We start from the raw sequence: 27,240 nt of genomic DNA on the forward strand, positions 1-27,240 counted from the left end.
GTAAGAGAAGCGAAGATGAAATTTTACTCCACATCAAAATTCTATGGACATTTTGTGTTTCAGATGGTCAAATTCTGGCTTTCTTTTTTTTTTTTTTTTAATTTTTTTTTCCAACGTTTATTTATTTTTGGGACAGAGAGAGACAGAGCATGAACGGGGGAGGGGCAGAGAGAGAGGGAGATACAGAATCGGAAACAGGCTCCAGGCTCTGAGCCATCAGCCCAGAGCCTGACGCGGGGCTCGAACTCACGGACCGCGAGATCGTGACCTGGCTGAAGTCGGACGCCCAACCGACTGCGCCACCCAGGCGCCCCTGGCTTTCTATAATACTCATTTTTTAATAAAAATGCCAACAACAAAAAACAACTGAATTGTGGTTTTCTAAAGTTTCACTGAGAAACTCAACTCCCTAATTTAGGATACAAAGCTAAATGGTATCTTTTGTGCGTCCTAAGGGATGTATGGGGTACACTGTACAGGGTACCACTGTTCCATTTGGTACCGAGAATGGTTCAAAGACTCTTATTCAGTAAAAAGTAATAAATGTGGACAATGGTAATGAAACAGATGCAGTGCACCTACAGTATTTTGTTAACTTTATATTATGCCCCTCACCTGTAGTTATTCAACTGTTCATGAACCCTAGATCAAGAATAACTTTATCTTTAAAAAAAGGGGAAAAAAAGGAATAACTTTATCTTCCCAAGAAGTACACTCATCTTTTCCAAATATCTTTATAGAATTCATGTACAGTTTGGGGCCAGAGAAAGAAAGACCCTTCCATGCACAGTTGCCCCTGGTGTAACAAGAAAGATGGTGTCATTTTGAAAATAACATGCTCTCTTGATCCTTGTGGCCAAGAATTCACAGTATGCTGCACATTAATAAAAATAAAACAAAAACAAAAAACAACAAACTCTTAGAAACTTTCAATTCCTTTCAGCTCTTTTTCAGCCTCAATCTAATCAAGCTTATAGAGAAAGGCACATCGTCTTTTGGTGCAGGATGTTTTCTAATTTACCAGAACCTGGTTTGCCTTGGTTCTGAGTTTAGAAATTTCATCTAGCAAGTTACTTTCCTTTAAAAACTCCAGCAAACAATGCATTTTACCTATTTCTTTAAGTATATAGCTCCATTTATTGTTTATGAAATTCAAACTTTCGCTCTGCAGCAAATTCCATGTTCTTATTAAGGTATGCCTGAACAATATTCTGTGTCTGGTTCCTAGTGCCCAGTGTTAACTGTGATGCCACAAACGATCTAGACAAAGGAAGCTGGGACAGCATCAGGAGGAGACTCCTTAGCCGATAAAATAGAACATTCCAAATGGCAGTAGAAAATTTTTCCTTACCGCTTGCTGGCAGTTCATTCCAAGGTTCCCTTTTTCCCCACGAACTACTTTCATTAGACAATGCAGAGTTCGCCCTTTTCGATGTAATCCAGAACAGTGGTGTTCGATCTCGCCCCGACAGCTCAGGATGATCTCGGGGCTCAAAGAAAAGTCTTCCATCAACATGCGCCGGTAATCTAACATCTCCCCCTGGCACTCACTGCTCACTTGTCGTCCTAAGTTAGGATTTAAGTCACGACATTATGGCTGGTGCGCATTACAATCAGATATCACCACACATAAAAGTACATGTTTTCCTCTAGAATATAATACCAGTTATGCTATTAGCTAGACTGAAAAGCTTAGGATATAGCAAGCATCAGCATAAAATGAGTTTGAGACTTCAGAGACTAGGGTTTATCTTGACAGTATTCTGCATTATACAGATTTTATACTACTAAACTAATAATGCACATGCTGGGCCGATGGCAGTCTTATTTTTTTTTATTAAAAAAATTTTTTTAATACTTATTTTTGAAGGAGATAGAGACAGAGTGCAAGTGGGGGTGGGGCAGAGAGAGAAGGAGACACAGAATCCAAAGCAGACTCCGGGCTCTGAGCTGTCAGCACAGAACCTGACGTGGGGCTCGAACCCACAAACTGTGAGATCATGACCTGAGCCAAAGTTGGACACTTAACTGACTGAACCACCCAGGCTCTCCATCGAAGTCTTATTAATAAGGTAACTTTTAGAGTAACAATGAAAGCTAAGAACAACCCCTACTGGTATGCACAGTTAAAGCCTGTGGAAAAGACTACACTTCAAATATTCACTACAGCCTCTTCAGCCCCCTTCGTTGAGCTAAAAAATGCCAACTGGGAAATCTTAAGAAAGTTTTTTAAAAAACAGCTTTACTGAGGTGTAATTAAGATAAGATAAACTGTATTTTTAGAGCGTACAATTGGAGAAGTTTGACATATGTATACGTTGTTGAAGCCATCACCACAACGAAGATATTGAACATATCCGCCAACTCCAAAAGCTTTTCTTATGGTCTTTGAGAATCTCTCCCTCCCTCTCCACCTAAGCCCCTCCCCTATCAACTACTGATCTGCTTTCTGTGACTACAGACTAGTTTACTAGTTTCTACTTTTTAGAAGTTGATATAAACAGAGTCAGACAGTACAGACTCTTTTTTTGTCTAACTTCTTTCACTCAGCAAAACTATTTTTAGATTCATCCATGTATCAACAGCACATTCCTTTTTATTTTTAAGTAATATTATTTCATGACATGGACAGACTACAATTTCTTTATTCCTTCAAATGTTGTTGGACATTTGGGTCACTGCCAGTTTGGGGCTATTACAAATAAAGCTGTTATGAGCACTCAATTGCAAGAGTTTATATGGATATATGCCTTCATATCTCTTGGGCACATGGCTGGGTCATATGGTAGATGTGTGCTTAACTTCTAAGAATTTGGCAAACTATTTTCCAAAACTGTTGTACTATGTTAAATTCCATCAGAAGCATTAGATAGTCCAGTTCCTCCACATTCTCACTAACACGTAATATGGTCAGTCTTTTTAATATTATGCAATTGGTGTAATTTTTCTGAATTATTTCACATAGCCTTTGGCAGTGTATTTACTGAGTCTTCCTGTGTTTCTTATTAATCTGCAGTTTAAGAATATTAACTTTTATAAATACCAAAATCAGATTATATTATGCATACTGTTTCACAATATTCTTGTACTAGTCAATAATCTCTACCTTTCCATTTTAGGACAATCTCATCTAATATCCACACCATAATCAACAATCTCTGTTTGTCTCCAAAATGTCCTTTATTTGGTATTCAACCCAAGACCATGCATTGTCCCAGGTTGCTATTCCATGGCTTTGAAGCTTAGGAGTTTTTCACTATCCAGATATGAAAAAAAAAAAAAAAAAAAATCATCAAAAAGTTCCGAGTTTTATTTAATGATTGATTTTTCCCCTTATCTTTTCAATCACTAACCAACTGTCCCAGCATCATTTATTTAATAAGAGCTAGGAAATTAATTTTTACAGCTTACAGCCAATATTCAGAAAGACAACCCTCATCTTCTATACGACCTTCTTGGTTCCTTTTCAGGGGTTGACTTTTGGACTCAACAGACCATGAGTGTGGTTCTAAGGGGTCAATCCCTTCTTCTTTTACTGCTTAGTTTCTTTATTATTTTTTTTTTTTTTAATTTATTTTTTTAGAGAGAGAGAGTGTGAGTGGGGGAGAGGGGCAGAGTGAGAGACAGAATCTTAAGCAGGCTCCATGCTCAGTGCAGAGCCTGATGGGGGGCTCAGTTCTACAACCTTGGGATCATGACCTGAGCTGAAGTCAAGAGTTGGAAGTTCAACTGATTGAGCCACCCAGGCACCCCTACTGTTCAGTTTCTTAGTATCATTGATGTTGTAACAATAACAGTACCTATCACTTATTGAATGTTAAGTGCTATTCCAAATAACCTCATTCAATCTTCATAAAAACCCACCATAAATATTATTTATGTTTTTTGGATAAGAAAAATGAGTTTGTGGGGCACCCAGGTGGCTCAGTCAGTTAAGCGTCTGACTTCGACTCAGGTCACGATCTTGCAGTGAGTTAGAGGCCCCACATTGGGCTTGCTGCTGATCCTCTGTCCCTCTCGCTCTGCCCCTCCCCAACTTGCGCTCCCTCAAAAAAAAAAAAAAAAAAAAAAAAAAATCTTAAAAGAGAAAAAGAAAAATGAGTTTGGGAGAGATTAAGAAATATTAACAGTGGTCACTTAGCCATTAATTTAAATTTGGTGATAGAGCCATTAATTTAAAGCCATGCCTCTCTGACCCAAAGCTCATACACTAAATTACTATGCTATGACTCTCCTAAAAATGTTGAATATGCATTTTAAAAATTAAACTATTTGAGGGGCGCCTGGGTGGCTCAGTCGGTTAAGTGCCCGACTTCGGCTCAGGTCATGATCTCGTGGTCCGTGAGTTCGAGCCCCGCGTCGGGCTCTGTGCTGACAGCTCAAAGCCTGGAGCCTGTTTCAGATTCTGTGTCTCCCTCTCTCTCTGACCCTCCCCCGTTCATGCTCTGTTTCTCTCTGTCTCAAAAATAAACATTAAAAAAAATTAAAAAATTAAAAAATTAAAATTAAGGGGCGCCTGGGTGGCGCAGTCGGTTAAGCGTCCGACTTCAGCCAGGTCACGATCTCGCGGTCCGGGAGTTCGAACCCCGCGTCAGGCTCTGGGCTGATGGCTCAGAGCCTGGAGCCTGTTTCCGATTCTGTGTCTCCCTCTCTCTCTGCCCCTCCCCCGTTCATGCTCTGTCTCTCTCTGTCCCAAAAATAAATAAATAAAAAACGTTGGAAAAAAAAAATTAAAAAAAAAAAATTAAAATTAAACTATTTGCATTTGAGACATATACCTTAAAAAAAAAAAAAAAACAAGCTGGCATGTAAAGAAAAACAAAATTGGCAATTATTGAGCTAAGAGAAAGAGGCCTTTAATAAGGATTAGGGATACTAAGCCTTCAGCTCCAGGAGTTATGCTTGCAAACAAAGGCTCCTGAGTCACAAGGCACATGTAAACTCAGAAGGGCAAATACAGGAGGAAATTAACATTTACGTGTACAAGAGACGCTAGAATGTGAATCCAAAAGGAATGAAAAGGAGAAAAAGAAATTAATTCTTACCTCTATGCACAGCTGACTCCAGACACATCAGAAGGTAGGAGAGCCTTGCTTCCCGAGACCGTGGAAGGTTCTCCACATTACACCGGTATTTCTTCAAGTCACTCTTACAGGATTTGGCCAATGAATAACTGACTTTATAATCCTGGGCAATCAGCTTCTGGCGGGTTGTTAGTGCTTCTCGACACTGAATAAAGAGTGTAGCAAAGAGTAAGACCACTCAGGTGGTTCGGCTGCTCACACATACAAGCAGAGGCTCGTGGTCAAGGGTATGTCAACAACTGCGGTCGTTACCAAAATGCCTACCTTTAAGTTTGGCTAAAAGTGAACACAAGTGTGCTGGGGTAAGAGGCAGGGATAAATGGATGGAGAAACCCTTGGAATTCTACAGTGAATTACTGACTGTTGCTGCAACAGTACCTAAAAACATACTTGGTAGATTCTAATACATTAGCTTGACAAAGTATGCTTTTCCTCTTCAACAATATCCCTAAAGTAAATTTCACAAGAATCAAAGTGGCAACTGACAGAGCACTCTGTAAGTTACATTCTATGCTTTTAAAATATAATTATTCAATAGTAAATTATATAAGCAACTGAAATGAAACATTTCTTCAGCTGCATATGACAGTAAATGGCAGGAGAGCAAAACCAAGAATAATTATTCTTTTAAAAGTCATAAAAGATTCTTGCATTTATCCAGGAACAGCAGACTAATGGTAATGAGAATGCTTAATGAGACAGCTGCCGAAAAATTAAATAGCTAATTACCTGCAAAGCACATTGGTTTGGTTAGCCTAAACTTCCTGAGTATGTGAGGCTGGCTTCAATGTGACTGTGATACAAAATTCTCCAACTTTGCTTCCAAAATTGATTCTCAACTAGCTTCCCGGTATCTAATATCACAATGCTTCATTTTCTGGGCTTAAGCAAAATATGCTTTGGTTCTCTACTGAAAGCCAAGTGTCTCTCCTCTGAAAAGGGTAAGCTTTATCATTTATATCCTGGTAATGAGTTTATAAGAATATTATTTGAGAGGATTTGAGAAAACTTTTAAGAAATGAATAAAATACTGGTGTATTTCAAAATAATACTGACCTTCTCACTCATGGATTCTTCAAACTTATGGTTAAAGAGGCATTTATACACTCTGCCTTCACCAGCTTGCGTCTGTAAGATGGAACACACACATGATGATGAGGATGATAACAATCAGCTGAGTAGTTATGCTGGGCCCTATCCACAACCTTATACAGAACCTCCTGTTAAATTATTATAATGGTGAGCACTTCTGAACAAATGGCTCAGCCATTTATAACATTTAGTGGCCTTTGGAAGAAAATGGTGATTGCAGGAAAGATGAAAAAAAATTTCCCATGATGCGTGGCTACTGTCCTTTGTTCCCAGATATAATGTTAATCAGGGAACCAAGAGAAGTGTCTTGTCAGTCTCTTCTTACATTATGTTGGAGCCAATAAAACTCATAATCAGTGGCTCTGATGGCTAAAACTGCTTATTCAAAACAGCAGAGGGTGGAAATGTACACAAGTTACTCTCAGTTCTTTGTTGTAAGAATGGAGACTCTTCCATTTCATGTGTTAGCAAGTTTTTCTATAAGGTCTGCAGATAGCAATCAAGGATTTCATTTTAAAAGGTAGCCACCTGCTGTTTTGTTTATCTTAGCCCAAAACAAATAACATGTAATATGGTAGTTTTAGCCACGAAATAGGTATGAACAGGATTCCATCAGTCTCTGTTATCCTGGGACCAACTCCACCTTCCCTTTCAGTGCCTTATGTGCACGGGAGAGTGTGTGGTTTATTTTGTTTTGGACTAAAGTATTAAAAAATATTTTAAAGAGAAGAACAGTTTCTGAGCTGACTCACATTTTCACAAAAACGCTCTCGATCATCTCGGCAAGCAAAATATAAATGCCGGTCTAGATGAAAGTCATCTGAGGACAGCTCAGCCACCCGCAGAATGGCTTTCTTGCAGAGTTCAGAGACTTGAATCTTGGGATCTCTCTCTTCGGCTTCCTTCACCAGGCCCTTTTCCAAGCATGATACCACCTCACCTTGTGAATGTGCATCCTAAAACAGCAAGGATACTAATATTGTAAAACTCTCACCACAATGAGTTTCAAATAAACATCATTTGCTTTAAAAAAAAAAAATTCTCAATTCAATATATAGTTGGCTTATTCACGTTCTGTTGAGAAATCAGGTGGGAACCAACCACCCTGGGAACCAACCACACTGTGGAAGTTACAGAAAATGTCCTCAACAGTCTTCTATTACAATGGAATACTTGCACACTACAAATGGAAAGAGAGATCCTGGGAGATTTAAGTATAGTTAAGTTAGCACTAGAAATAGAAACCTGAGGGAGTGCCTGGGTGGCTCACTTGGTTAAGTGTCTGACTTCAGCCCAGGTCATGATCTCAGGGCTCGTGAGTGGTGACAGCTCAGAGCCTTGGAACCTGCTTCGGGTTCTGTGTCTTCCTCCTTCTTTGTCCCTCCCCAGCTCGCACATGAGCTCTCGCTCTCTCTCTCTCAAAAATAAAATAAACATTAAAAAAAAGAAAAAAACAGAAACCTGAATTCTTTAAGTTTAAAATGTCAGAAAAATTTTAAGAATTTACATTAGCTCCACGTTCTGATTGTGGTTCATGTCAATGTTGAAATAACACTGCAGAAATCTCTGTTCGTCTACCTCAAAGGTGAGGTATTTCCCCAATAGTCAAATTGGGAAAAAAAAAAAAAAAAAAAAAGGCAAACCACAAAATCCACTGAGAAAAGATGTTACAGAGACCCTCCTTCTCATTTTTCTACTCTATACTGTCCACAAAGACCCCAATATGTACAATTTATAGTGTAATACTCACTTTGATGTTTTGGATTTATCCTAATGAGATTTAATGAGATTATCACCCTTTATACAAACTGCTTTTGAGAGCTCTCCTAAAACCATCCAATTATCTTTAATTGTGCATTGCATCATCCCCATGGCAACCACAAGCATCCATTCACTAAAAATATGAGGAATTTCCCCTAAATATTTTTTATTCAGGAGTCCTAATCTGCTATACTCTGAAGATATGGTTCAAAAACGTGACAGGTATAACCATAAATACAGCAAACCAAGCGGTAGGAAGTATATGCTATCTTTTATTTATACACACAATCTTGTTAGACTAAAATATCATATCTATGAAATCATCTGTACATATTAAAACGATTCCTAAAACAAGCAGGGAAACATCTACTTTAAGCGAAATTTCAATTCAACAAAAAAAATTGTGGTTTTTCTACTTTGTTGTAATGCGATTTGTTCTATATAGCACATTAATTTCTAAATTATTTCCAGAAAAATGCCCAAGTTGTCTCCCATTATACCTGTGGAGAGGGGATAAGAGCTGTGGTACCTCTTGTGCAGAGGAGTAAATACAGGCCTAGAGTTTATCAACTTGTCTTGAGTTGCAGAAGGGAAGGTGCCTAGCTAACAGTCCATCATTTATTTGTCCAAACCTCGGGGTTCTAGGATATTCCTATAATCTGTATGTGGATGTTGTAGATTTTTCCTGAGGAGGGTTCACGGTTTTCATTAAATTTTCAAAAGGTGTACTGACCCAAAAAAGATTTGGAAGCACACTCTACTAGCAGATTCTCATGCCTCCTATTCTCTATCTGTACCTGAACCTTGCTCACTAGCTGTATGATTCTATCCCATGCTTAAAAACCCAAGAGGACCAAGAAGGTTTTTTAGAGAGCACTTCTGAATAGGTAAACAAAACTCCAAGAGACAAGTGACAAAAAGATAAGGACAGAGAGAAAAGTTGACACAAACCCCAGAAATCTGGAATAAGGCTCATTTTTTCTTCCTAAATCATGAGTGACACTCAGGTTTGTCTGACTAGGGCCCATTTAAGCAAGGCCTACATGTTCCACTTTCCAAAGGAGAAACAAACCTATGATAACAAAGGCTTGGCCAGAAACCTCAGTCACTTACTATTCACAGTATATAAAAGATTATTATAAACATGATTTTATTTTATAAAACAAAACAAGATCCTTTACCAAAGTTGAGTAGCCCATTAACTTAATTAGGTGGCTGCTAGCAACTAGGTCTTAATCATATAAACATGAAAATAATAATCTGATAGTCAACTTTTCTTTTTTTTTTTGAGAGAGAGAGTGAGTGTGTGTTTGTGTGCGTGCGTGTGTGCGTGCGCGGGGAAGGGGCAGAGAGAGAGGGATACAAGAGAATCTCAAGCAGGCTCTGGATGGTCAGCACACAGAGCCCAACACGGGGCTTGAACTCATGAAACCGTGAGATCATGACCTGAGCTGAAATCAAGAGTTGGATGCTTAACCGACTTAGCCACCCAGGCACCCCCTGAGAGTCAACTCTTGATTTATATTTAGTCTTTAGTCTTGGGTCACAGGGTAAAGAAATGACTTCCGTGTAATGAGTCTTAAGTGTTTCCCTGTATAGTCAGGGTTTGTAATGGTTTTAAATGTGCCATCAGTAAGATTATCTATTTAGGGCTGTTATATTTCCTAATGGTTCCATTTGCTTCTTCTTGGATTTAAATAAAGGCAGCAGCATCAGGGTTTAAGACCCCCTAAGGAATCTAAGATTTAATTATAATTATAGCAATTGTAGCACCACATATTGGTACTGGGCTATAACATCATCTCCATTAGAGGTTTTCATTCATCTTAACTTTAGATAGACAATTTTTTCAAATAAAGATATTTCAAGTATTCATATTGGTTCCCCCAGAGTCTCTGAGCTTTTCAGTCTAGCCCGTTTTACTTTTATAACTGAAATGTATGTAAATATTTGAAAAGAAGACTGTATGGCTAATTCCAGAATAAGAATGAAAGCAAGGGAGGAAAACTGCACAGTGGCACATCATTGACAGGAAAACAAAATTACTTAGGTTAAAAAAGGTTACATTACTAATATATAGGCTTAACACTGAGTAACAAATGATCTTGCTAATGGACTTAAAATGAAACTTTAAAAGTTCTGTGGTGAGACAAAGGTCTCAAAACTACTGCTAAGTGTCCTGATCAGTTTTTAGCAATTTGATAGGTAGTATCTTTTCTTCCCCTTAAACCTTGTCCTTTTTTTTTTTTTTAAGAACAGAGAAAAATAACATTAATCTCAAAAAGGTAGGCAAGAACTCAGTTTTCATTTCTGCTATAAACCATTCTCTATTTCAATATTTTTGGTGTCTTCTTTGATCTTCCTTACTAGACAAAGAGAGAAAAAGACCGTCCAAACATATTCAAAGCAGTTGGTTAAAAGCAGGGAATGATAAAATTATTTAACTACTGAATGAAAAGTCTAAAAGTAGTAATAATGTGGCACATTTCCTTAATTAAGTTCCTATAATGGATGATACACCGTACTTTTTCTTCAGATGATCTGCCCTTTCATTTTAACTGTGTTTGTTCAGAAAAAAATGTTATTAATATATAGTCTTTGTTGGGGCGTCTGGGTGACTCAGTCAGTTAGGCATCCGACTCTTGATTTCGGCTCGGGTCATGGTCTTTGTGGTTTGTGAGTTCAAGCCCCACATCGGGCTCTGTGCTGACAGCATGGAGCCTGCTTCAGACTCTGTCTCCCTCTCTCTCTTCTCCATCCCTGCTCATGCTCTCTCACTTTCAAAAAATAAACATTATAAAAAAATTCATAATCTTTGTTCTCAAATTTATATATACTAACATTTTGAAAAAAATAATAGTTTTAAAATGATGACTTTTCTATATTCATACAGAGGCAGGGTACAGATTAACCATGACCCCTTTCCTCTGACCATTGGAGGAAGTCAGTTCAAAGCCAGTCACAGAGGAATTTGCAAGCTTCATTGGCAAATATGAAACAGATGAGCCTATTTTCTTCTGTGGTCAGAAGCTGATTCATTAATTTTCAGGATAATCTGTATATCTAAACAACTGGCTTCAGAAAAGGAAACTCCCATTTAGAAAAGCCAAGAAAGGCTAAAGACCTGCCTCCCTCCTTTTTAAACTTGGCTGCAGTACCAGAGTGGGTTATATAGGAGGGAGCATGCTTTTTCAAGTGCAGGTGTGAATCTATCTTCTTGTCCTCGAAATACAGAAGAAAGTCTTTGATGCTAGGATAGGGATCTGATATAAACAGAAATTCACCTAAGCAGTAGGCATGGCAAAAGATAACCATGACAAAAATGCGCAGCCTTTTGTGTGTTTCTGTTATTTTAACAAAGCTGGGCAAATAGTCCTCACTGTCCTGTCTTTGGGCTCTAAGTACTACTGTGTTCTGCGATCGTCTCAGTCACTGAAACTTAATAACTCATATATGCAGTTGAAAGCAGGTTTTATTCTGACAATTCAGATTGCCAGGGGGAGGGAAGCTAAACAGCAACTACCTTGGTATCAAAAGGAAAAACTACTACAAAGAGAGATGAATCGTAATGGTCTACTCTATGGTGTGGACCACTAATCACAAATATGGAAAAGTGTCATCACTGATTCCTAAAAAAATGTGTCTAGGACACTTATGTGAAGATTTTAAAAAGAGTGAGATATGGAACTGGAAATAATCTCTCACACCCTAAATAAAGGCAGAGGCGCTTCCTGAATAATTAGGGTAGCTTAAGTGCTTTTGTGCCATTTCTAGAGTCTGCTGGGAAGGAAAAAAATCTGCCTTCTTGATTAAAACTGGCCTTTCTTTAGCTGCCAAAAGCTGTATGCCAAATTCACAGCACTTTCAAGACTGACTCAGAGGTGCCCTGTGAAAGGGCCAGAGCCCTGTGCTGGTGGGAAGGAAAAGGTATTTGGTGACAGCCAGGTAAGAACCAGCACTAAAAGCTTCCAATGAACTGGTGTGTGCAGCTCTGGCATTCTAACACCAGGCCCCCTTGGTCAGTGACAGAAGCCCGCAAACCACGGGACAATGAACAAATAGAGGGCAAAGCGACAAAGGGGTTTTATTTCCTATCATATTTCCTAAAGAGCAGGTTAATGAGCAGTGGCAATTAATAGCTGATGCCAGACATATGCCTCAGACCACCTCTCCCTCGGCAGCTGTTACTTCTCAGGAGTTTCCTTCATTTTGCTGAGCCAACAAATTCAGAATAAACCTGGCCAAACCTCCATTATGACCTCCTGGACAACAGATTCATAGGAACAAAAGGAAGACCAGATAGATATAATTAAGAAAGAAGAAATTAGCTAGGTAGTTATTTTCTAATAACTTTTCTAATATTTAAATATCTTCTTTTGTAGCAGTGTGCTTACTAAGTAATTTTTTTTTTTTTTATAGCAGCAATAAGGTATTTGCAGAGAAAGGTTAGAAAATTCAAGTCTCTTCTAATCCAACCACTTTGCCCACAGACGACAAAATGCTCTGGCAAGGAACAATACAGGTACCCGGCAAGTGGTTTAGTATTTTGAAGATGACACTACTCTTGGCTGATATTAATTCCTCTGCGTCCCCATACTGAAACACAAACAAACGAAATGCATTCACAGGTTAACGAGTCTTAGATCTGAGGGCTGTCTGGACCTCTACTTCAAGGCCACCTCCAGCCCTAAATTTTTCCCATGCCAGTTATACAACACTTTACATTCATCAAGTTTGCAGGACCCCTTTGGTGAAGCCAGTATAGTAGATACCTTTTCTCCAAGCCGAATACTGCCACATTTCAGAATGTTGATGTCATTTTTGCAGTCATCCATGAAGCCACAGATTAGACGGTAATCACTGAAAATGATGGCCGTCATCTTGGTGATGTATTGGTGACACTGGTATTCAGTGATATTGCCTCGGTGATCCACCAAGCAGGAAACCAAGTAACCTTTTCCAACTGGTTCATCAGCACATTCTTTAATCTGCTCCAAAGAAAGTGGCTGTTTTACACAAGTATTTTATTTTCCTATCATGTAACTTTTATAAAAGAGAGAATGTGTGATATTTTCTTATTGATTTCCCATCTCTGTATTTGGGAGAAAAAGAGGAAAACACTTAGAAATACATTTATTTTAAAGAAAATAGTGGCGGGCATATTCAGATAGTTGTACTCTCTAGGAAATACCCACTAAATGTGTTTTGCAAGAAATTTTTACAATTTCAGCTTTATTGAGATATAAATAAAAAGAGCTTCTAACATCTACAGCTTCAGAATGGCTGTACTGAAAAGTTCCTTTATCGACGCAAAGAAGGCAATGGACAGTGAGATGAATCTGGGAAGCAGGTCTGGAAAACAGGTGCAGAAGTGAAGTCTAGTACCATGTCCCAAGTCAAGCTACACAGCAAACCATTACTGTCAGGGAAACCTAATGGCCAAAAGGAGGGAGGCAGGAAGGCATAATATTACTTCTTGACATGACATTAATGTGTTCTGAATTAACTGTGGATTTGGACATGTGTTTTTGAAGTTTAGTAGAGTCCCAGCTTTGCCACTGTGGTCTGGAACACAAACATGTTTAAAATGATGCTCAGTGCAGTCTGGCAAAAAGTCTGAGAAGGGGAAGGCCACTGCAAATCTAATTTGGGTGGTTTAGACAACATGTTCTAGAGGATCAAGCACAGAGTAATTCCACATGGTTACTGTTCCTGCAAAGTGCATCCCAAACCACAAGTGCTAATGAAGCAAACTAGCCAAAAAATGCTGAAATTCAGTCCTAAAAGAATAAAATCTACTTATAGGGTTGTAAGCTTGAATTATAAAATGGGGAAAGTTGTTTGCAAAAATCCTACTGTATTTGAAGAAATTAAAAACAAACAAAAATGGTAGTTTTGACAAGAGTAAGGGGCCCAAATGTAAATGTTTATTTTTACTATAAATGAGAAGAGAATGTTTTACTGGTTTTTTGAAACCAATAGAGACCATTCTCTACTATCACACTTATCGTAAATATGTATAGAGGGCAAAACAAATACACCACACACACATCATCCTATAGCCCACTAGGTCTCTTCAAGTCTAATTCTTGTATCAAATCCAGATCAAGTCAGACACTCTGTTCAAGACAGAAGACTGTTTACTTTTAAAGAAGCAAACTTGAGAATTTAAGTAAATAGTCTCACTCTGGCTTCAAGAGGCAGCAGAGACCTTCAACAATCAAGATGAATGCAACTCTTTCAACTTAACCCTGAGGGTTTTTTTTTGTTTTTTTGTTTTTTTGTTTTTTTTTGGAGATGCCTAAAAAAGAGGGTCATGAATGTATTTCCAGGAAAAGGCTTGTTTTGTTTTGAGTAAAACAAAAGTTTCAAAAGTGAAAGGAAGGCATTTGTAATTCAACCAATGAAAAGCCTGTGTAAGAACACAAAACTAGTGGCAGACACCTGGGTTTTAAAACTTAATAAAGTGCAAGAGTTCAATACAGCCCTTATACTGGGCAATCAAGTTTATAAATCTGAAGAAAAGCCAGGAGCACATTTTGAATTGGAGCCCCAATAAGAAAATAAATGTGTATTTAGCTTTAATCACTTGAGATTTTACTGAAGCACAGAGACTGAGTACCTATTTGTATTTTAGTTCACCACCAGTTACAATAGGGCATGGTGTTTGATTCAGAAGATTATGCTTTCCTTCAGCCATTCCATTGGCTAGAAGTTTAATAAGACAGAAGGAAAATTTCTAAGATTAACAGCAAGAACCGCAATAAATCATCAACATATTTATGAATGGGAGTAAACTCTGAAGTGGCTGGGGAGCAGATTCATAAGGTGCCATTAGAAAAATGCTGCTGTCACTCTGTTTTTGACGTGAAGCAGGAGGGAAGCAGGAGGAAAGCAGGAAGCGAGCAGTATTTGCTTCAACTACAGAGAGTAAATAAGTTTGGTTTGCAATTTGCAGGTATTCTTGTGATGCTGTTTTTCTCCTTGCAAATAGGATTGCAAGAAAGAAGATAGGAGAGAGATGTAGAATAAAACATTTTGTGGGCAATTAGGTTCTTCCTGATTTTAATTTTCCTGATTCCAGTATAATCTCCCTCCTAGGGAGGGATAAATTCCGGTTTTTACTTGAAATCTTTGACAAAACCACAACACCCCAAAAGGTTACAAGAGAACCATCATTACATACCCATTATAAGAAAACCAATTATACGTATATATATCTTTTATAAGCCAGCCAAGAGTGAAATTTTTCTGATGAATATGCAGAGACTCTGGGCAAAATTTCCACAAGGCAATCAAAGTGCTATAAACAGCTAACCATATAGCTAGCTAAGGGACTATGACGTGTGCAATACTAAAAGCCGAAGCCCAATGTTTTCAAAGATACGCTATTCTGTTCTGAAGCCCCAAGGTAACTATGAAGAAGGGTAACTGCTTTAAAAGAATAAAACATATCAGATCCAGTATTAGAAGGTGTGAGGAAGCAAACAGGTTCTAAACAGGGTCCCGTAATGATGTAATTGAGGAACAAAGCTGAGGGCTTATCTGGTTGGAAGGGGTGGTCCTGCTAAGAACCCTTAGAGCTAAGAAAGTGGTCCTGAATTGAGTCATCAGTAGGGTAGTTTGAGGGCAGATCTAGATGTTGCAAAATGTACAATTATTAACTCTGAGGTGGAAAAACAGCAACTGTTCTTTGTGATTCTTATACTTCAGTATGCAGAAATCTCTGGCTTTTTGAAATTCCTATCACTGATTCCAAAAAATAAAATAAAAATTTCAATACCACAATTTTCACTAATATCATTTGTTGAACCAAGGCAGTTGAAAAGTTTCCCCAATTAGCACCCATACAATGCTATACTATTTTCATTATTTTTATTTTTATACTCAACATCTAACTATAACAACATACACAATCCTTCCACAAACCTTTTTAATGCTAACTCCTATTATTTGAAGCATATGCCTCTGTGGTCCAATTGATCCAAACGTGTAACTCAGAAACGTTGATAAGCCTCTTGGGGAGACCATTTTGATATGCTTCAGACATCAGCAGATCGTAAAAAGTGTGACCGCAGCACTGATGACAGAAGCAGTTGTGTCCTCCATCTGGGGACCAACGGAGCCTGATTTCCAATATGTCTGAATCAATAGCGTCCTACTGTAACTGTAGGTGAATACAGGAGGCTAGTTATACTCCCCACTGCAGTGGCCTCTCTCAGACCATGTAGATGTGAATTCCAAGGGAAGTAAAGTAACTGAGTCAGTTATTCCTCCCTTAATGACTGGTCTGGTCAACAGATGTAATTTTCTCTTCTAAGCCATTAAATACCCACAAAATTCTGTCACAACCTACCTCTGATATGGTAGATTTGCAAACCTCTCTGGCCACAGATTCAAATTTGGGGTCTGTAGTTAGATTCAGCTTGTAATTCCACAACAACTAGGTATAAGAGAAAAAAAACAAACAAAACACTGCAGTTAAAATAGTATGAAATTTTCCATCAATGGTTACCGTAAGTGACAAAAGTCCATTACACAGAGTCAGATAAAAGCATATTCAGTTAATGAAAAGTAAAGTAAGAGGGGTGCCTGGCTGGCTCAGTCAGTAGAGCATGCAACTCTTGGTCTTGGGGTTGTGACTTTGAGCCCACGTTGGGTAGAGATGACTTAAAAAAATTAAATCTTAAAAAAAAAAAGAAAAAGTAAGATAAAAATGTCATTTTGTTTACAGATAAAAGGGAAAAAAAAAATGAGGGCACCTGGGTGGCTCAGTTGCTTAAGTGTCCTGCTCTTACTTTTGCTTCAGGTCATGATCTCACAGTTGGTGAGTCTGAGCCCCTCATCAGGCTCTGTGCTGATGGCTTAGAGCCTGCTTGGTTTTCTGTCTCTCTTCTCTGGGCCTCCCCAGTTCACGTAGGCACATGCACACATGCTCTCTCTCTTTAAAAAAATGTGCAGACAAGGGCACCTGGATGGCTCAGTTGGTCCGACTTTAGCTCAAGTCATGATCTCATAGCTCAACTTGAGAGTTCAAGCCCCATGTCGGGCTCTGTGCTGACAGGTCAGAGCCTGGAGCTTGCTTCAGATTCTGTGTCTCCCTCTCTCTCTGCCCCTCCCCTGCTCACCCTCTCACTCAAAATAAATAAACATTTAAAAAAATGTGCAGACAAAATAAAATATTACCACTCAGACATACTTGTTTATTTTTTCACTTAAGAAGAATTTTTTTTTAAGTCAAGAAAAAACTGCAATTAAAATCTCTGGTAAGGTTTTCAGAGAAAACATTAATAAAGTTGTACAAGCTAAATTTTATTAAGCCTATTAAAAGTATAACCCTGAAGCTCAGATTTGGTAGCTTTAGTTGCAGATTTCACAATCCACGGTGCTTTCATAGATCAGTGTTATGAAGGAGAGATGCCCGGAATCTAGTTTCCTTTATTCCTTTAAAATTCCTTTCCTATCTTTATTCCTTTAAAATTCTCCCTTGTCTTGACATATACACCATAAGGTCTACTTTACACAACTGTTTTAACATGTTTTAAACTGCAAAATATCTAAAGCCATTACTGTTCACAGGTGAGGGCTTAATATTACCTTAGCTTTGCAGCTTTACTTAAAATTTTTCCAATATATGATTCATTTTCTGAAAAGTAGCCCAAAGGAGCCCTTATTCTAGGCTCAGCTGGAGAGACAGAGCAGGGACTTTGTATGATGCTGAAAATGGAGAGATTGGGGAGGGAGAAGCAGTTCACAAGTCTTTCTCCTATACTCCAAGACTAAACAATGCAATCAATCGCTCACTGATTCACTCAAACATCTGGTTAGCACTTATGATCTACCACACAAGTCTAAACTCAAGGTCTTCATAGGCTATTACAGGAAATAGAAAAAAATGTTCTGAGTATGTACCGTTTCAGGAGCTGGGAGTTAAAACAAGAGGAGAAAGACAAAGACTGTCCAGTGGTGGCTATGGTCAATGGCAAAGTACTGCAAGTATTTGATTAACAGCAACACAAGGTACCACAACAGTACAGGGAAGGAGTACCCGAGACTGCGCTGGGGCATTTGGTCCAGTAAAGTTTATCATAGAAAGTGCTACCTAAGATAAAACCTGAAAGACAAGCAGTTAGCCATAGTAAAGGGGTAAGGAGAAGACTATTTTATTAGGTAAACGAAACAGGATGCACAGAAGCTCACTGAAAGTGATGCAGGGCATGCCAGAGGAACGCGAGTCCAATGGAAGACTGACTCTGGAGAGGCAGCCCAAGGCCAGATCATAAACCCCTAATAAGCTATGTCTGAGCTCCAACCTGAGAATAACAGGGAGTCACTAAAGGGAAAGGGAATGACATGACCAGATCTGCTTTTTAGAAGGAGAACAGTCTTATATAACCTGTTAGGAACAATACAGAAATAAGCAGTTAATTCTGTATAGGAGTACTAAAGAAAATTTTGTGAATAAATAAAACATGAAAAATGAGTGGGATTTCTGCTCCTCTTCTTGCAAAAAAAAAAAAAAAGCCAGCAAAAAGCTCTAATCTCTCGACTCTCATCAATAAGTGAGTTTTTAGAAAAAAAAGGAGTAGAATCTGGCCACCATCTATAACAAAATCTCTAAGAGGACGAACTTCTGCCTTGTTCAGCACAGTGTATGCCCAGTGCCCTGAAGAGGGAATGATGGAACACACAGGTATCAACAAATATTTGTTTAACAGACATACAAAAGAACAAACTTATACCATTATGAGTGACAAGTTCAAATAACAGGACATATGAGGCCAAACTGAGAAGGGGTATAACAGAAGCTTAGCTCTAACTGAAGAAATCTTGGGCCTCCTGGTTCCTCACAAGCAAAGATGAATCCAGTGAATCAAAAGACAAGGTCAGAATTTAGACAAACACATTTTACAATTATCTATTAATTCAGTTCGTACTACTTGGTCATTAAATTTTATATTTTAAAATTAAAGCAACATTCTTCTTTTAAAATTAAGAACATTCTAATATTCTGTATGTATATCTAACCAAAGATAGATTAAAAATTTCCCTCCTTATTGAGTGACTTGTAGCTGACTCAATGCCATTTCTTTCAGAAAGAAAGAAAGAATGAGAAAGAGGGAAGAAAGAAAGAGGGAAAGAGAAAGAAGAAAACAGACAAAGAAGGAAGGAAGGAAGGAAGGAAGGAAGGAAGGAAGGAAGGAAGGAAAGAACAAGCAAGCAAGCAAGAAAAGCTGTCTGATAGCTCAAGGATTTAGAGTAAACAGCAAGAAATGACAGAAAAATTATAAAATACAAACCACAGATTGCTTCCCTACTTTTATGCAAACTCAGATGTCCTATGATGGGCTAGAAACTGATTTTCTGTCAAAGCCATTTAAATAATCACTTAGATCTTCTGAAATGTCTTTAACTTTTAATTTGGCACCCCTCATCCTTTATTTTTCTTTCTTTTACTTTGAGATAGAATTCACATACTATAAAAGCCACCACTTTACAGTGTACAATTCAGTGGTTTTCAGTGTATTCAGAGGTGGTACAACATCACCATTTTCTAATTCTAGGACATGCTCATCACCCCAAACAGAAACCCTACACTCACTTTGTCACTCCTCATCCTTCCTGCTCCCATTCTTTGGCAACCATTAATCTATTTCCTGCTCTTTTATATTTTAAAGTTTATTTATTGGGGCACCTGGGTGGCTCTGTCAGTTGAGCATGACTCTGGCTTTCATCATGATCTCATGGTTCAATGAGATTGAGTTCAATCCCCACAAGGGACTTGCTACTGTCAGCACGAAACCCACTTTTGGATCCTCTGTCCCCACCCCCCTCTCTCTCTGCCCCTGCCTTACTCGTGCTCTCTCTTTCAAAAAGAAACAAACATTTAGAAAAAAAAGTTTATTTATTGGGGGGGGGGAGGGGCAGAGAGAGATGGGGGGGTGGGATGGAGAGAATCTCAAGCAGGTTCCAACCTGTCAGCACAGAGCCCGCCTTGGGGCATGAACCCACGAATCGTGAGATAAGGACCTGAGCCAAAATCAAGAGTCATTTAACCAAATGAACCACCCAGGCACCCCCTGCTCTTTTATTTTTAACATGACCTAGTAATGATTATTACTCTAAGTAGAAAGGGAATTCAGCACACGAAGCCACCAGTATCTTTTCCTCTAAAAAACACACATTGCACACTTCATTACTGACAGTGGATTACTCATACCATACTTGATAAATGTCCTCTCCTGAGTGGTTATAATCAACTAAGAAAAGTAAATGCAACTGACAATAAGTGCTATCAGTTAGCAGAATGCATTTCAGCTTCAACTTTCTTAAACATAAGATGTTCACTTTTAATTCATCTACATACCCATCTCCCTCACCCAGACACATATTGAGTAACTGCTATAATCTGGAATCCAGCTAGGTGACAAAATTGAGAAGAGTGAAGGAAAAAAGCCACCGTCTCGGCATTCAAGGAGCTCAACCATAGGAGCCAAAAGATTTGAAAGAGTCAGACTGAGAAGAAAATAAGCAATAAAAATATAGTGTGATAAATCTGACACCAGATGCATGCAGAAGATATTACGGGAATACAAAGGAAGAATACAGCTCAGTGAATGTGGAGGAAGGGCAGGTGTGGGAAGCAAAGACCAAGTTATACCGGGCTTGATCCCCAAGAATAAGAAGGAATTTTGTCAGGTGGGAGATTGGGGTTCTAGGAGTACAAAGCTAGAGAGCACAGAGAGCGCAATAATAACTTCTGGGGACATCCACAGTTCAGAACAGCTGCAGTTGAGGGATGAAAGCTGGGGCTGGCAGGTTACAGGCAGGGGTCAGATCACACTGTGTATTAGAGCTCACATTAAAGAATGCGTATTTTACCTTACAAGAAATGGGAAGCTAATCAACAATTTTAACCAGAGAACTCAAAAGCTTAACTCTGGTCACAGTGCAGAGAAGGGCAAGACGAGGGGAGGTTAGCAGACCAGTTAAAAGCCATGTACTGCTGGCTGGAAGAAGATGCGATGTATCTGAGGTATTTGGGATAATGACAAGTTTTGGGTGTGGAGGGTGAAGCAAAAAGCTTCCTTCACAGCCAAGCTCCTTGAAAAGTATAGCTCATTTTATCCACTTCCTCTTCCATTCATCTTACAACTTTTAAATCTTGTTTAGTTGAATAAGTAGTTAAAAAATCAAAACAAACAAGCAGTTTCCAGACAAGTCCTTTTCTGAAGTCCTACCAACTCCCCAGAGACAAATATTTCAAATTCCTTTTGCTGATTTTTTTTTTTTTACAGAAATTACCTCTACAATTTTAAACTACCTAATTAACTGCTATTTCTTGATTTGTTAGTTTTAGATATTCTGTAATATTCTATAAAACTTTATATGGTAAAAGAGAAGGAATGAACTTTTATATGCTTCTTCCTGATCCCAATTCTCCCAATATAGTTAAATCATAATGTCAGATGGTGAGTATTTACATTAGTGATGCTATACAAAAGTATACATGCTGAGCTATATAGAACATTATTTCATTCCTTCCACTTATAGTCTGTCACAGAGTTCACAGTCATTTATTTCATGGGCCTATTTTTCTCCATGGTCATTACCAATTAATCCCCAATCTCTAACTGGAAAAGTAGAGAGTTTGGTTCTAGAAAGGACTATGAGGCAGAGTAAAAATATAAAGTCAGCAGTTGGAGCGTGGAGTTCTGTGGAAAGGAGTAGGCTAGATAAAAGACAGGAACCACACACTGTCACCAGAGAACACAGGTGACAGGACAGGAACCAGACAGGAACCACACACTGTCATCAACTGCGCCAGGGAAACCCTGGCGGCAGTCTGCTTAGTCATCTGTGTTCTCTCCAGAAAACAGCTCAGGTGTGAGAAGAAAAGACTCACAATGGGCACAGGGAGGAGCCCTGGCTTAGAAGACTCATGCCCCGTGAGAACCACTATCTCTTAAAACAACCCTCTGGGCAAAGCTTTCAGGGTCTCTGCAAGGGACACACTCAGGTATGAGTCACCGCATCAGGGAAGCCCCAAGTATGGCACCCCTATCGAATAATTACAATTCACTTACAGTTCTTTCGGGTCCCAACAGAATGTACCATTTAGGATCATTTTCATCATGACCTATACTGCCTTGAAGCTTAGTCAGCATTTTACTACTACCAGACCACCAGAGATCTGAGTTACATAGTGAGTAGAATTCAAATTCTCATGAGGAAAGGGAAAGGGTTTTACTAACCTTTCACTCACAGGACTATTAAAATAAGCTGCTATAAACATTCTTGAAATGACACACAAACATTCCTGTTGAGTTAATAAATATCTGGAAGTGAAATGGTTGTATCATGTATTATGCTTATGTTCAGCTTTAGAACGTAAATGCTAAGCAGCTTCAAAAGTAGTTATACTAATTTACATTATCACTATCAATGCATGAAAATTTCCTTATTCCATAGTCACATCAATACTTGGTACTGATACCATCAGTCTTTACAATTCTGGCAATTTATCTAATGGTGAATCACTGAGGTTTTAATTTCCATTTCCCTGATTACTAATGAGGTTGAGTACCTTTTCATGTATTTATAGGTCATTCAACCATCATCTTTAGGAAATGGATGTTCAACTATCTTACCCATTTTTCTTTTTTTTCCTTTTTTAAAGATTTATGTATCTAAGTTATCTCTACACTCAATGTGGGGCTCGAACTCATGAATTTGGAGATCAAGAGTCGCATGCTCTTCCAACTGAGCCAGGCAGGTACCCTTCCTTTTTCCTTTTTTTTTTTTTAAATGGCTTATCTCAAATTTATCCATCCAATAGTTATGTTGTATCTTATGGCATAATTTCTATTTTAAAAGTCACTTAAATTAAAAAGAAAAAACAAAATGAACCACCAAAAAACAGTTCACTCATTTCTCTCATCCTTTGTCCCACTCCCCTAACAACCACCAATCTGTTCTCTGTAACTATGAGCTTAGTTTATTTAATTTTTAAATTTATTTAGATTCAGCACAGAAGAGGGAGCATCCAGTGTTTTTGTTTTTGTTCTTTTTTTAAAAAAAATCCATACAAACATTTACTCTATTCCTGCCCAAGGGTGGAGGAGAAGGGGTCAGGGCACTACTGGGGCTACAGGCCTTTGCAGACAGCCCTTGGGGGAGGGTGGGGCTCCTGCAGGAACAGTCCAGAGGCCAGCAGGCCTTGTGGGGCAGGGTCTGGAAAGCGAGACCCTGAGGGCTGACACAGGAGCCGGCTTGGCTCCCAGAGGTCACAGAGTCCAGGTGGGTTTGGGGGGTACCAGTTCCCCGGCTCTGGCCCAGGCCAGGATGGACTCTCAAGTCCTGGTGGCTGCTGAGGTGCCAGGTCCCCCAAATCCCCGCCAACAAGAGGGAAGGCAGCGCCCGGGTCTTCCTCCTCTGGGTGAAGACGACAACTGTGCAAGTCCCTGGGTTCAAATTACAAATAATAAAAACAACAATATAAAATTAAAAAAAAAATTTAATATTTGAGACAGAGTGCACGAGTGGGGGAGGAGCAGAGAGACAAGGAGACACAGAACCCTAAGCAAGATCCAGGCTCTGAGCTGTCAGCACAAAGCCCAACATGGGGTTCAAACCCACAAACCATGAGATCATGACCCTAGCCAAAGCTGGATGCTTAACTGACTGAGCCACCCAGGCACCCCAACAATATAAAAATTTAAAAGACAGCCCCTGTCCCAAACACCCACAACTAGTCTGCCTGGCCTGATCCCCACCTCCAGCAGGAAAGAAGAGGCAGGGACAGGAGGCCTCGCCAGGCACTCAGCAGAGCTCACTGGGTTTCACTTTAACATAACGTTAAAAAAAAAAACCACAACAAAAAAACCCATAATGTTTAGCATTATTTCACTTTAGCATAATGCCTTTCAAAGGTCCCACCATGTTGTCACAAATGGCAAGATTTCATACTTTTTTATAGCTGAATAATATTCCACTGTATATATATCACATTTTCTTTATTCATTCATCCATCAATGGACACTTAAGTTGTTTCCATGTCTTGGCTACTGTAATGCCGTAATGAACATGAAGGTACACATATCTTTTCAAGTCAGTGTTTTCATTTTCTTGGAATAAACACCCAAAAGTGAAATTGCTGGATCGTATGGTAGCTCTATTTTTAATTTTTTGAGGAACTCTATGCTATTTTCCATAGTGACTGCACCAATTTACATTCCCAACAGTGCATGGGGATTCCCTTTGCTCCACATCCTCACCAGCACTTGGTATTTGTAGTCTTTTTGATAACAGCCATTCTGACAGGTGTGATTGTAATCTCTAATTACTGACTGGTATTATTTTTTCCTTAAATGTTTATTTAAAAACACAAAACCAAACCAAAACAATAAATCCATCTGGTCCTGGAGTTTTCTTTATGGGAAGATTTTTACCTCCAGATTCATTTTTTTAAAGTAAATACAGGTTACTCAGATTTTCTACTTCTTCCTGTGTTAGTTTTGGTTGTTTGTTTTTTTAGGAATTTGTCCATTGGGTAAACATTTTCAAATGCATTGGCCTAAAAACTGTTCATAACTAATCTTATCTCTTGCTTGACAACACTAACTCATTCCAGAACTCCCTATTAGGTGGAAAGTTGTTTAATTTTTAAAATGTGTTCCATTAACTTTAATGGGAAAAATTATAATGCATCCTATTCCGACCCAAAAGTGTATTACTTTGCTAGTACTGCCATCAAAATACCACAGACTTGGTGTCTTAAACAACAGTGATTTATTTTCTCACAACTCTGGAGTCTAGAGGTCTGAGATCAAGGTGTTGGCAGTACTGATTTCTTCTGAGACTTCTCTCCTTGGCTTGTAGATGGCCATCATCTTTTTGTATCTTCACATGGTCTTCCCTCTGTGTCTATGTCCTAATCTTCTCTTTTTATAAGGACATCAATTCTCCTGTTTTCTGTATACGATTTGGCCCATATTCAGTAGTGTCAAATCCTTCCTAACCCCCAAAGCCTTTTGGGGTTCTAGGGCACAGATAAGCTGCTTTCTGGGATTTCCCCTATGGCAGATATTTTATTCCCAATCTTATGCTTTATAAATAATGCCACAACAAATATTATCTTATAGACACATCTGAATCCATTCTTTTAAGAATATACACATTTTAAGTTGACTGCTTTATAAAGAAGTTTTTCATATTTATATTCCTATCCATAGGCTAGAGAGGTGTTTAGCCACTTTTTCTTTTATACTTCAAGGGACCTAAAGTCTCTGTAGAAACTACTCAACCTTTCCATTATGGCGTGGAAGGCAACCAAAGACAGTATATGTAACTGAATGTGCGTGGGAGCATTCCCATAAAACTTTATGTGTAACAGTGGTTTGGATTTGGCCAATGGGTAGCAGTTTGCTGATTAGTGGGCTAGAGAGCTTAAATCCCCATATTCCCATCAATACTGTGTATTTATTAATTTTTTTATATTTGCTAATCAGATGGGTGAAAACAATGCACTCATTTGTCTTTTAATTTTCACACTTTTAACTATAAGAGAGAATCAACTTTTTCATTATTTACTGGACATCTTTTTCTTTACCTGTGAATAGTATATAAATATCTGTTGCCTGTGTCTATTAACAGCGCTTTCTATTAAAGAATATAGGCCTTTTTATCGGTGTTGCAAATACTTTTTTATAATATACCGAACATTTTTGAAGGAAAAATAAAATCTTTTGAGTTTGTTTAATGCAATCAAATTTACCAATCTTTTTTTTACAAATATAGTTCTTAATGTTCCGTCATGTTTTAAAACACCTTCCTCATGTTCATGTTTTCTTCTAGTACTCCCGTGGTTTTATTTTTACTTTGAATCTCTGACCTATCTACACGTTCTTTAGATTAAGCAGTCAATCTAAGCAGTTAGCCTGCTTCTCTGCTCTTACATCTGCCCTCCAAACTGCCTTCTACACTGTGACAGTGATTTCTTCCAGCACTGTCAGATATAGGACTACTCACTCCTCTTTTGAGACCCAACTCAAGTCTCATTTCCACTTTTAAGTCTTTCTTGACATCAATCCCCCCTGAGCAAAATTCACTTTTCTTTCCGCTAACTCTAATACAGGCCTCTGTCTTCACCTTAGGTGTTCACTTGTAGGTGCCTGTAGTTTCTATCACAGTGTACGGTACATAGTATGTGACTGTATTATGACTGAATAAAACAACTTTAAAATATGGAATTCTAAAGTTGTAAACTTGATAAGCAGAGAAACAATTATTTTCATATGGTAGCTATAACTGAAGTAAAATTTAAACTTAAGTATGTAAATATTATTTGACAAAACCTGCTGGTTTCTAGAATGGAAGGGTATTTGCAGATTTACCATGATCCTTAAATAAGGCCGATCATCGTGGTTAAGATGGAGGGAATCTAAGAAGACATAATATTTCTCAGAATAACAGGAAAAGCATCCTGAACCCGTCACACATATAAAGCATATACAGTGAACTCTGGAAAATCCATACTTACATGATTGCAGTCTGAAGAAATCTCATTTTCAGGCTAAAAGGGGGGGAAAAAAAGACAATGTTAAAAAAAAAAAAAACTCAAGTTTTCAAACACCACCAAAATAAACTCAAAACAAGAAATGGGAATATTTAACTGAATATGCTTCTTCAATTTAAGAAGGAAAATGGAGCTTATATATCTTTTAGATAGCTGGGGAGAAATATACCAGAAAAGGAGATGAGACATAACCCCTTTGTAATCAATGGTTTGATCTGAAAATAGGGACAGGGGAGAATAAAGTACTAAAGAAACAAAGCTATAGGGACATCAGGATCCTTACAGAACACTTCATAATTCTGAAAGGTAAAGAAAATCAGGCACAATACAGGTGTCCTTTCTAAAGTTAGATATCTTAAAAAAACAACGCAAAACAAAACAGACTTATTAAAGAGGGCAGGGGCACCTGGGTGGTTCAGTCGGTTAAGCATCCAACTGTGGATCAGGTCATGACTTTGCAGTTTCTGAGTTTGAGCCCCGCATCAGACTCTGTGCTGACAACTCAGAGCCTGGAGCATGCTTCCGATTCTGTGATTCCCTCTCTCTGCTCCCCTACCCCGATCACTGTCTGTCTCTGTCTCTGTCTCAAAAATAAATACATATTAAGAAAAAGATTTTTAAGGAGGACAAAGAAGGTCCATCAAATGATTTAAAAACTAGTCTTATGCCACCACTAGGTGAAGTGAGGTCATGGGTACATAGGACCTCTATGTAACTTCTTAGGAG

At 38.5% G+C, this 27,240-nt stretch overlaps 1 protein-coding gene across 2 annotated transcripts in view; it reads right to left on the reverse strand.

Annotated features, from left to right (window-relative positions):
- Nucleotides 1–27,240, reverse strand: part of GLG1 (golgi glycoprotein 1) — a 146,370-nt gene that overhangs the window by 34,182 nt on the left and 84,948 nt on the right. For both annotated transcript variants that reach the window (XM_045443534.1, XM_045443536.1), the window contains exons 2-8: nucleotides 26,479–26,511; nucleotides 16,294–16,380; nucleotides 12,710–12,925; nucleotides 6,929–7,132; nucleotides 6,141–6,212; nucleotides 5,046–5,229; nucleotides 1,352–1,566 (exon numbers count right to left, since the gene is read on the reverse strand). In XM_045443534.1, the coding sequence (XP_045299490.1) occupies nucleotides 1,352–1,566; nucleotides 5,046–5,229; nucleotides 6,141–6,212; nucleotides 6,929–7,132; nucleotides 12,710–12,925; nucleotides 16,294–16,380; nucleotides 26,479–26,511 (1,011 nt within the window). The remainder of the gene's footprint in view (nucleotides 1–1,351; nucleotides 1,567–5,045; nucleotides 5,230–6,140; nucleotides 6,213–6,928; nucleotides 7,133–12,709; nucleotides 12,926–16,293; nucleotides 16,381–26,478; nucleotides 26,512–27,240) is intronic.

This window comes from Leopardus geoffroyi, chromosome E2 (assembly GCF_018350155.1).
Source record: "Leopardus geoffroyi isolate Oge1 chromosome E2, O.geoffroyi_Oge1_pat1.0, whole genome shotgun sequence".
Lineage (NCBI taxonomy): Eukaryota > Metazoa > Chordata > Mammalia > Carnivora > Felidae > Leopardus > Leopardus geoffroyi.